The sequence below is a fragment of the Scyliorhinus canicula genome, chromosome 16 (assembly GCF_902713615.1).
Source record: "Scyliorhinus canicula chromosome 16, sScyCan1.1, whole genome shotgun sequence".
NCBI lineage: Eukaryota > Metazoa > Chordata > Chondrichthyes > Carcharhiniformes > Scyliorhinidae > Scyliorhinus > Scyliorhinus canicula.
In genome coordinates, this window is record NC_052161.1 from 65992620 (window position 1) to 66005180 (window position 12561).

The 12561-nt window shown below is 47.3% G+C and overlaps 1 protein-coding gene across 13 annotated transcripts in view; it reads right to left on the reverse strand.

Annotated features, from left to right (window-relative positions):
• Nucleotides 1-12561, reverse strand: part of pcdh15b (protocadherin-related 15b) — a 1980039-nt gene that overhangs the window by 720870 nt on the left and 1246608 nt on the right. For all 13 annotated transcript variants that reach the window (XM_038773429.1, XM_038773427.1, XM_038773426.1 and 10 more), the window contains one exon: nt 553-708. In XM_038773429.1, coding sequence (XP_038629357.1) covers nt 553-708 — 156 coding nt within the window. The remainder of the gene's footprint in view (nt 1-552; nt 709-12561) is intronic.

A 12561-nucleotide genomic window follows, 5' to 3' on the forward strand; every position in this document is an offset into this window, starting at 1 on the left:
CATTCTTTGGATGATCAATTGGGGTGCCTGATTTTGCTTTGTCGCGAACAATTGTGTGTAAATATACCCTGTTCTACTTAGGGTGAGCACCATGCCTCAATTCTGGAGTAAATAGTAATTGAAATATTTTTAGGAGGCTTCTTGAAATTTAGTTTTCAAAAAGTAACTTCAATAATTCATCAATTGGTCGCACTTTCTACCACATCGCTGCTTTATGTCACAGCCTGTTTCAAGGTCTGAAAATTTAATTTCCAACACAGCAGATGCATTTTCAATGTCTTTCAAGTTCTGAGTTCATTTATTTCGAGACACACAAGCACATTATACTGATTCATTACTTGTTTTACTGGGAAGAATTAATTAGTCTTGTAGTTCTGCATTTTCAAGTGGAATAGTGTGCTGCTTGATCTAGTCTGATGTAAATACAGCTAAACACTCAGACTCTGGAAGTGTCTACTCTTACAAATATTAACTTCACAGATATTTAATTCAAAGAACATATTTTTGAGAATTGCATGCCAGATAATCCATCAACTGGATTTGAACACTGACCTCATTAATTTCCACATGGTATCGTGTTTGCTGAAAAGATGGAGAGTTATCGTTTCGATCCCTTACTATAATTCGTACTTCATGTTTGATGACACTCCCAACTCGCAAGTTCACGCAATCGAGCACAACCACAATGGACTGGATATTTGACGGAGGCTATTAATAATGAAATAAAAGGAAAATTTCAGAGTCAATATTTTTCCAAGATGTATTCCACTGATCTTACTCTTATTGAAACATTCCAGTTTTGCTGAGCAACAGATAATGAAAGGGGGCAAGCAACCGCTGATTAAAATTAGTCATATGCCATCAATAACCTCAATGCAAAAACCTTGAAGCTATTTAAATACGATCAGATTAATGTTAAATAGCAGGTCCTTTAATACACAATAATACACAAAAAAAAAGCTTTTTCTGGATCTCGTGAATATTCAGAGGGCTGCAGCACATTTATCTTTCTCTTGGTTAAACTCACATTCTGATTCTAATTTGAAACTTTGCAGTTAGAACATAGAACATAGAACAGTACAGCACAGAACAGGCCCTTCGGCCCTCAATGTTGTGCCGAGCCATGATCACCCTACTGAAACCCACGTATCCACCCTACACCCTATACCCGTAACCCAACAACCCCCCCCCCCCTTAACCTTACTTTTATTAGGACACTACGGGCAATTTATCATGGCCAATCCACCTAACCCGCACATCTTTGGACTGTGGGAGGAAACCGGAGCACCCGGAGGAAACCCACGGACACAGGGGGAGGACGTGCAGACTCCACACAGACAGTGACCCAGCCGGGAATCGAACCTGGGAGCTGTGAAGCATTTATGCTAACCACCATGCTACCCTGCTGCTCTCAAAACATTTCCCCCCTTTGTTGTGGACATGTGGTTATTGCCGAAGACTACCGATTATAAAATATAGATTATAAAAATTATTATTATTATTCTACTCCATCTCTTACAAACATTTTCTCAGGGGTTTGGCAGCGCAGATCAATGGTCTGCAAATATCAGCTCCTGATTTTTAAATCCCCACATAAACTTGTATCCAATCCTTTGATCCCTCCATGACTATGATTACACTTTCTAATCTATGGCTGTTGAGTTAAAGATAAGCTGAAGTTAAAAAGAATTTAGTGCCGAGTCAAACCGATGAGACCAACACTCTTGCAGAGATTTTATTGCTCATAACTTTAGCACGCATGGAAGTTTTCTGTATCACAGTGCTACCTTTGCATTAACATTCTGGACATTCAGAGGGACAAGGGAACAACAGCATTCTTCATTTTAAACAATAAGTGAAGCTGGTAGAAGCATTATTCAACGAGTGTGGGAAATTTCAATCCTAAGTACATCTTCAAACCATTCCTGTACCAGCTTACCCGAACAAGTGCTGGAATTGGCGACCAGGGTTTTTTTTCACAATAACTTCATACTTGTGACAGTAAAAGGTTATTATTGGCATCCCTGAATATCCCTGAAATTGGCAGGGAGTAATGGTTTACTCGCATTCATACTAAATGAATTAGGAGACTAAAAAGATAAATAAATGGTGCATGAGGACATGCTTGGAGCAGCAGCAGGCATACCTAAAAATGGCGAACCTAGTGAAGCTGCAACACAGGACTAAGTGCATGACAAACAGCATAAGCAGCAAGTGATAGACAGAGTTAAGGCTGCCTACAACCAACAAAGTAGATCTAAGCTCTGTCACATACAGTCGTGAATGGTGGTGGGCAATTAGACAAGTAACTTGTGGCGAAGAGTCCACAAGTATGTCCACCCTCAATGATGGGGGAGCTCAGTAAACCAGTGCAAAAGTCAAGGCATTTGCATTTGCAATCATCTTCAGACAGAAGTGTCAAGTGGATGATCCATCTCAGCATCCAACTGAAATTCCCAGCATCGCAGACGCCAGCCTCCAGCCAATTTGATTCACTCCATGTGATATCAAGAAACAGTTGAAAGCTGTTCTGAAGCTGAAAACTGGATCCTGTAAAGGCTGTGGGCCCTGGTAATATCCCAGTAACAGTACTAAAGGCTTGTATCACAGAACTAGATGCTCCCTTCGCCATCTTGTTCCACTGCAGCTAGAACATTGACATCTACCCGACAATGTGGGAAATTGCCCTGGTTTATCCTGTGTACAAAAAACAGGATCCAACCCAGCCAACTCCATCAGTCTATTCTCAACCATCAGCAAAGTGATGGGAATATGTCAACAATGCTATTCAGCAGCACTTGCTCTTTGACACTCAGTTTAGGTTCTACCAGGGCCATTCAGCTCCTGACCTCACTACAGTCTTGGTTCAAACATGGACAAAAGAGCTGAGCTCTTGTGATGAGGTGACATCTAAGGCAGCATTTGACTGAAAGTGGCATCAAGGAGCCCAAATAAAACTGGAGTCAATGGGAATAAGGGATAAAACTCTCCACTGGTTGGAGTCATAGCAGGAAAAAGAAAGATGCTTGTGGAAGCCAATCATCTCAGTCACAGGACACCACTACAGGAGTCCCTCAGAGTAGTATCTTTGGCTCAAACATCTTTAGCTGATTTTTCAATGACATTCCTTCCAACATAAGGTCAGAAGTGAGGATGTTCACTCATGATTGCACAAATGTTCAGCACCATTCATGACTCCTCAATACTGAAGTGATCTTGTCCATATACAACAAGACGTGGACAATGTTCAGGCTTTGGTTACATTCCTACCACACAAGTGCCAACAAAAATTAATCCAACGTCCCCTTGATATTCAATGGCATTACCTTCATTGAATTCCCCACCATTAACAGCCTGGAGATTACCCTTGACTAGAAATTAAACTGGACCAACCTTATAAATACTGTGGCTGCAAGAGCAGGCGAGGGCCTGGGAACACTGCAGAGAATAATTCACTTCGATTCCCCAAAGCATTTCCACCATCTACAAGGCACAAGTCAGGACTGTGATTGAATCTTCTCCAATTGCCTGGGTGGGTACTGCTCCATCAACATTCAAGAAGCTCAGCACCATCCAGGGCAAAGCAGCTCACATAATCCGTACCCAATCTACCACCTTCAACATTCACTCTCTTCACAACAAACGTATAGTTGCAGCAAAAGATGCACTGCAGTAACTTATTACGGCTCTTTCAATAGCACCTCCCAAACCCGTAACCACTAGCAGCCAGAAGGACAAGAGCAGCAGATGTATGGGAACACCACCACCTTCGGGTTTCTTTCCAAGCCACACACACACCATCTGAACTTGGAACCATATTGCTGTTTCTTCATTGTTGCTCAGTCCAAATCCCAGAATCCCAGAATCTTAGCACTCCACGCCCCACACACAGTCATCCCACCCAACAAGGTGACAGCACAAAGAGCAGCACCCCAGTTCACAGATGCAGAGTTTGAGACCCTGCTGGGCGCTCTGGGGGAGATGCGGGCCATTCTGTTCCCCAGGGTGGGAAGGAGGTTGCCACCCACCACCATACACCAGCAGAGGCCATGAGCACCGTGAGCCCAACCACCAGGAGTGGACAGCAGTGCAGGAAGAAGCTGTATGACCTCCTCAGGGTGGCCAGGTTGAGTAGACCAATCCGTGTACCACACAGCTGTAACACCCCTCACCCATTGGGAGGGTGACCGAACCACACCCGCCGGCAGTATGCCTGCTCCCATCCTACACCACTGGTTGGTGGGCACAGAGAGAGGGCAGTCACCGAGGCGGAGGTCGGTATCAGGCAACCAAGTGAGCCCAGCTGAGTTGTGATGTCCCTATGGCACGCATGGTATGACCCCCACACCACCCCCTCACCACCTCACCACACCCTTAACACCCCATACCACCTCCTCACCATCCTCTCACCACCCCAACCCGCGAACCAATCATACATCTTGTCCTATATTCTTTACCCAGAGAGTAGTGGGGGCATGGAATGCACTGCCTGTGAAAGTAGTTGAGTCGGAAACGTTAGGGACCTTCAAGCGGCTATTGGATAGGTACATGGATTAGGGTAGAATAATGGAGTGTAGGTTAACTTCTTAAGGGCAGCACGGTAGCATTATGGATAGCACAATTGCTTCACAGCTCCAGGGTCCCAAGCTCGATTTTGACTTGGGTCACTGTCTGTGTGGAGTCTGCACATCCTCCCCGTGACTGCGTGGGTTTCCTCCGGGTGCTCCGGTTTCCTCCCACAGTCCAAAGATGTGCAGGTTGGGTGGATTGGCCATGAAAAATTGTCCAAAATTCTATGATTAACCTAGGACAAAAGTTTGGCGCAACATCGTGGGCCGAAGGGCCTGTTCTGTGCTGTATTTCTCTAATCTCTAATCTATGTCTTGCAGAATCAGCTGGCAACAAGGTGGACCCTTCACGTGCCCCCCGCCCCCGACCCCAAGTGGATTCCCATGAAGAGTCGGCAATGGACAGTGACGTGATCCCCCAAACACCAGCCCAAAACATGCCGGAGCACCAGTCTAGGTATGACACTGACTTTCCATCACAACTGTAACCAACATCCCAGAGACACTCGCTTCAGTTGGGCATATTAGTGAAGAGGCTCCTGGGGCACTATCAGGAGCGCACCACACGTGTGCAGTCGTACATCAGGTGGAGGTAGGAACCCCTGAGGGGGCGGACGAACAGAGGGCGGCCCGATCCCAGAGAATAGCTGCCATTCAGTTGGGTCTCGGGTTTCTGGAAAAGGCGGTCCCATCAATAACAGAGTCGGGGACTACCTGAGGGGTTTTGAGCAACCCATCCAGCAGCTGCAGGTGCTGCTGGAGGAGTCCACCCAGGCCAACACCGCACAGGTGGTGTCCGTGGTGGAGGCCTTGAGGGCGAAGGTATCGGTCATGGGTCAGGATGTCTAAGGCCTGGGAAAATCTGTGCGGGAGGTAGCCGTGGCACAGTACAGGGCAGCACTGTCACAGGCAACTATGTACCATGGCCACCTGGACATTGTAGTGGCACTCCAGAGCTTGGCCCAGTCACAACAGGTTATGGCAGAGGGCATCAAAAGCATTGCCCGGGCGCTGGCTGACCTGAGCCAGTCCCAGAGGGAGGTGGCACAGTTGAATCATTGAATCCCTACAGTGCAGAAAGAAGCCATTCGACACATCGAATGGGCACCAACCCTCTGAAAGGGCATCCAAAACAGGCTCCTACCCTGTCCTTGCAACCCCGTAACCCCACTTAACCCACGCATCCCTAGACGCCAAGAGGCAATTTAGCATGGCCAATCCACCTAACCTGCATATCTTTGCACAGTGGGAGGAAACCCAGAAGAAACCCAAGCAGACACGGGGAGAACGTACAAACTCCACACAGACAGCCAGCCAAAGCTGGAATTGAACCCGGGTCCCTGACACTGTGAGGTAGCAGTGCTAACCATTGAGTGATGTAGCACAGTCCCAGAAGGAGGAGGCCCAGTCCATGTGCATGAGCACAGAGACCCTGGTCGAGACGAGAAGAGGCCTCCAGGACTGGCAGTGCCGGGTGGCGGAGGAGCCCTAAGTGTTTGCTCCGAGCGAACTCCCATCCCAAAGAGTAGCCTGACAGCCATAAGGCACCGCATGGGAGGAAGAGGTGGTGGGGCCCGTGCCGGTGACTCTCACAGGGGAGGTGTTGGAACACCACAGCACCTTGGACTACCCTCCTTCCTGTCCCTGGTGCATCTGTTGGGCAATGTGCAGAACAGTATTACAACATGCCACCTGGGACATCCGAGCCCAGTCATTCCAGAGGACCGCTGCCAAATGGGACCAATGTCACAGGGCGGGAATCGCAGCAGGTCACCTCCCCTCCTGAAGTCCCGCCTGGGGATCCACCTAGACATAGTGTGAGCGCCCGTAAGGCTAGAAAGATAGACACCAGTTAAGTTGACACTTGTGCAGGCCCACAACCCAAAACAATGTGCAGGGAAGGTGAATCAGCCCTGTTAAATTGCCAAATAATTATGGGCAGATGTTGGAAGAGTACACGGGCCGAGGCCCCAAGGTCGGATACTGCATATTGCCCCAGTACCCCACCCTTTCCCCTCCCTCTCAACCTGAACCTCTTGCCCCCTGTGCACCGTCCCCACCTCCACAACCCCAATGATTGAATGGGACCGTGGGATGGAATGACCAGCAAGCATCACCCAGGTGGATGGTGGAAACTGCTACCATGGGCAGAAGTCAAATTTTGTTGAACAACATTGAGCACCAGAGCTTATCGCGCAGCAGGTCGTCGTCATCCTCCATCCCCTGGACCAGCCCCGCTGTTGCTGCCAACCCAGAGCCTTCACCCCACAGTGAGGCAGATAGGATAACGGAGGGGTTTGGTGCAGGGAAGGTGGTCATGGGATGGGTTGATCAGCCGGCGGTCATTGGGGTCTGTGTGGGGAAGTTCATGCCAATGGCCAGGCCCCGTTGTCGAGCCCCATGCCCTGACCATCCTAGCCTTCCTCCACATCCAACGAGACCTGATGTTCATCCCGCTCCTCCAGCACGTCGACCCTCTGCTGTGCAATGTTGTGGAGGATGCAGCAGACTACCCCGATGTGGGAGACTCTCCTAGTGCTACACTGGAGGACTCTTCCAGAGTGGCAACTGAACCTCATCTTCAGGAAGCACTGCTCTAATACACCCTGTCGCTGCATGGGCATAGTTGCAGCATGTTCTTACGTCGATCTGTAGCGTCCGGATGGGCATCATCGGCCACAACAGCAGCGGACAATCCCTGATGCCCAGGAGCCAACCCCTCATCCTGGGGTGTGCCTTGAAGGTGTCAGGAACTGTCAAGTGTGCCAGGATAAAGATGTCATGCACACTCTCCGGATATCGGGCGTAAACATGCATGAAGTGAAGCTCATGGTCACACACCAGCTACACGTTCATCGAGTAGAACCCCTTTCAGTTTGTGAGCACTGGCCCCTATCATGGCCAGTGCGCATAGGGGGACATGTATCCCATCGATCACCCGCTGTGCCTGAGCCATCCCGGCGATGGAGGCAATCCCGATGCCGGGTATCCTGGTTGGCTCGGTCCACATTGAATTTAATGTATTGTTCTGACCGGGCACATAGGACCTCCGTGATGGTGCAGATGCGCCTGTGCACCAGGGTCTGTGAGATTCCGGACAGGTTTTTTATTTTCTCTGATTTTCGGCTCATGTGCGAATCTCTGCCCAATCGCATTTCGGAAATACGTGTCGCTGGATGGAAAATCCCGCCCAGCGCTGTCTTTCAATGGATCATGAGATATTAGTTGCTGAAGAGCAGGTGAGTTCTCCCAATATCCTATATTTATCCCACAACCATCGCAATCAAAAACAGATTGCCTGATCATTCATCTCGTAGGTGCTTGTCTACAAACTGGTTGCCATGTTTGTCTATGTAACAGCAGTGACTCTGGTTTAAAATGTAATTAATTGACTGTGAAGCACAGATAATTCTAGAGGATTGAAACCGTTCTGTATCAATGCATTCATTCTTTCTCACTGCATTTCACACTTAACAAATTGAGCCAGGAATCAGGATTAAAGTTTCACCTTATTAAGTATATTATGTTTAGTTCTGCATCAATTATGCTTGAAGCTGGTTAGTTTAATGAAGTTTTTGTTTCTTTTCTGCATTTTAATGTGCGTAGTGATTTTTTAATCTTTGAATTCAATGTATTATTTCTTTCCTAAAGCTTTTGATAAATGTCCCTAATGTTGAGACTGTCATTACCTGGGGCTAAGCTGGCCATGGGATACTAATGGAACCATAAGCAGGTGATGGGACACTATGAGACTGGAGGATTAATAGTCCCAATGGGGAATACACACTCCCCCACTAAGGGTCGGGGTGCCTCTTCAACATGGCCAAGGGCCATGAACTGTGAGCAGTCTCTGGAGTAGAATAATTGCTCTGTACTCTTGTTCTGTTTCATTAAACCTATTTCCTTTGACTCAACCTGTTCAACTCGGTGTGGACTCCTTTCTGGACCTTATATTGAGACCATTTTCTGTCCTTTGTTTTGACATTGAAATGAAAATCGCTTATTGTCATGAGTAGGCTTCAATGAAGTTACTGTGAAAAGCCCCTAGTCGCCACATTCCGGCGCCTGTCCGGGGAGGTTGATACATTGCTGCTCTTTGCCAGAACATTGTTGCAGCGACATGTCCTGTTTACCCACAGTATGTGCCCGAGTGATACCTGTGCCTCCTGTCATATTACTCTTTGGTAATATGTCTTTACTCTTTGCTTCGTAATACAGAATGGTCTGCTGGTGTGTTTCTGAAGAAATCACCAATCTTTAACTTTAAGCAAAACGAATTTATTGAATAACGATTGATTAATATTGAGTTTGCACACTGCACAGAACTATAACTAGTAATCAAATAATCTATATTAAAGTAATAACTAATTTAAACTACACGTGCTGCTTCTATCTATTATTAATTATGCTGTGATCTATCTCTCTTACACGCTACTGTCTAGGAACAGCTGGTAAGAACTACCCAAGATCCTCTGAGTTCTCACATTTATGGTGGGAACTAGTGGTGCCCTCTAGTGGTTGTGTTGCACTGAGATGTAATAATTAACCCTTTACTTGTCTACATATATACATATCATTACACCTCCGACTGTACTCCTCACTGCTCTGTTAAACGGATCAGCTACTGTATACAGCCTGAGACTCCCCCTCAGCCCAGCCTGGAGTATAAATTACCAACTTCTACCCAGCATAAGTAATACCAGCAAATGCATGCCTTATTTGTTGCTTCAAACAGATTGATTTGTTTTTTTTATCCCACCCTCCGCCAACATTTGCCATCAGACATCATTCCTGCTGATAAGACAATCCCGAAACAAAGAGAACTCTCTTCCCAAGGATGGGGAGTGAAACTGTGGCTTAAATCTGCATATTTACAAGTATATTTCATCAACTCATTCAATTCCAGATGAGTGAATGAATCTCACAAACACAAAAGAACCTTAATTATTCACCACAATCAAAGGGGGCACTCATGTGGATAATTGAAATTGACACAGTTAAGACTTCCAAAATTTTGATCTTGTACCCAGGGTATAGCAATATGCTAGGTACAATAATGCCAAGTACAATGCAAACAAAAACAAATTTTAATCTTTTCGAAGCGGAGTCATGTTATACAAAAGATTGCTGTTAATAGGTGGTGTAATAACACAACACCTTGTACAAGGCATGAAAATTGTAAAAGACTAAATGCTGTAATTCCACTGCTTATTTGGACAGAATTATGCACTATCATCACTGGGGGAAAAATCCAGAAAGTACCACTTATTTCAAACATCTTCTTGCTTGAACCTCCATCTACATACATTACCTGACACCCCCCCCCCCCGACTTGGTTAACAAGCTACAAAACAAGCTGCAAGCTACAAAATATCAAACAAATCAGATGGAACATGATTGGAGAAGGGTGGTCTAGATCACAACATCTTTTATTTTTCATTCCTATCATTTTTTACATTAAGGCAGTGTGTATTCAAGATCAAACTTGCATTTCTACAGAACCTTATCATGCCCTCAGGACATCCTAAAGTACTTTACATCCCTTGTGTTACTTTTGAAATAGAGACACTGTTATGGAGGTAAAAGTCACAGACGGTTTGCACTCAGCCAGGTCCCATAAAGAGCAAATTAATGGTGACCAGTTGATCTGTTTTTGATGGCTTTGGTTGTGGGAAGAATGCTATCTAGGAAATCAGGAGAATTGGCAACAGTTCTTCAGAGCGCCATGGGATCTTTCGCATCCAATAACCCATCTAAAAGTAGGTATCTCAGACAGTGCCTCAGTACTTCTCTGTGTCAGCCTTGATTAAGAGATCAAATCTGTAGTGGGACTTGAATTCACAATTTTCCAACCCAGAGGTGAGAATACATTTTCATTTGCAGATTTAGCTCACAAACTATACACAAGAACACTGAATTGTTCATATTGGTGAAATTATACATTTTAGTGCATCTTCTTGCAATCAAAATATTGCATATGAGATGTGTGCATTCCAAAACTAATCTCTGAATCATACAACTCATAAGGGAATCATAAGTGGCTTCATCGCAAAATGAATACAAACTCTCTAATCATTATGGAGCTGGCAGTGGCCTACAATAACCATTTGCATTAATGCAGTGCTTTTAATGTGAAAATAAGTATTTCAAGGCACAGGAGCACATAAGCAAACAAATCAGGCCGGAAGGGAAAGATTTGCTAAGGTGACTGAAAGCTTGATTGAATCAATAAATTCTGGGGAAGTCTATAAAGTACAGAGACATGGGCTGGGATTATCCAATCCCTCGGCCAAGTTCTGATGCTGGCGTGAAAAGCGGCGTGAGCCACTCCGGTGTCAACGGGCCTCAAGTGGCAGGTATTCACCCCTTCCTAGTGGGCGAGTACAGTGCCAGAGTGGTGTCTGTAGCTCCGGCGCCCGAAAGCCGGCCAACTACGGCCGGCGCAAGTCCGCACATGTGCGCCATGGCCGGCGAGAGTCCCCTCATGCGTGTGAGTTCCCATCTCCTCTCCGGCCCCCAGACAATATTGTGGAGACCTACAGGGGCCCGGCGTGGAAGAACATAGGCCCCCCACTAGCCCGCCCGCCGATCGGTGGGCCCCGATCGCGAGCCAGGCCACCGTGGAGCCCCCCCCCCCCCCCCCGGGGTCAGATCCCCCCTCACCCCGCCCCTCCCACCAGGCCAGCCCCCGCAGCCAGAACTCCAAGGTCCCGCTGGGTGGGACCATATATAACCCACGCCGGTGGGACTCGGCCGAACTTGGCTGGCACTTGGCCCTTCGAAGCCTGGAGAATCGCCGGGGAGGGCTTTCAACGGCCCCCAACCAGCGCAGCGGTGATCCCGCGGGTGCCCGAGAATCGTGCCGGGGAATCAGCAGGTCGGCGTTGGGGCGGCGTGGTGCGAATCTCGCGCCCCCCTGGGGCGATTCTCCGACCTGGTGCAGGGTCGGAGAATCCCGGCCATGGACCAAGATTTTCCGCTCCCGTTCTTCCCGGCTAGGATTGGTGATGGGAGTGTGAATCTCGTGAGTTGCCCAACTCGTGTTTGACCTGGGCAGGAAGTCTGACAGAGATTCTCCCCGCCATTGACGTAACAGGAATCCCAACGTTGTACGGCGGCATCACTATTATAATAAATTTGAATATCATTATCAGGCCTCTATGTCTAATCGTTCCCCCCCTGTAAGATAATCCATTCATGTCAGCATGAGGGCTACTGGCGTGAATTTTGACTAGTCTCCCACGACGTACACCTGATGGGTAGGCAGTGGCGTGCAGAGGTCTGGTGATGCCCGGGGCAAATCTTGATTGTATGCCCCAAAGACTCAAGTATAAGGCCTAATATACTGAGAAATATTATGAGAAAGGAAAACATTTTGAATATAACTTCCCATACCAGCCTCCTGAACAGGCGCCGGAATGTGGCGACTAGGGGCTTTTCACAGTAACATCAGTGAAGCCTACTTGTGACAATAAGTGATTTTCATTTCAGTGTAGATGATGTTCTAAACCGCTGTGTGCAGAGAGCAGTGAATGGTCTCTCCCCAGTGTGAACTCGCTGGTGTCTCAGCAGTTGGGATGAATGACTGAATCCCTTACCACACAGAGGGCAGGTCAATGGCTTCTCACCTGTATGAACTCACTGATGTCTCAGCAGGATGGATGGCTGAGTGAATCCCCTCCCACACACACTGCAGGTGAACGGCCTCTTCCCGGAGTGAACTCTCTGGTGTGTCAGCAGGTTGGTTAATTGAGAGAATCTCTTCCCATACACAGAGCAGGTGAACAGCCTCTCCCCAGAGTGAACTCGCTGGTGTGTCAGCAGTTGGGGTGAATGACTGAATCCCTAATCACACTCAGAACTGAGGGAGTGCTGCACTGTCAGAACAGCCTTCTTCCAAATAAGTTGTTAAACTGAGGCTCTGTCTGTCCCTATTAGGTGGATGTTGAATATCCCACAGCCACTATTTCGAAGAAGAGCAGGGGAGTTACCC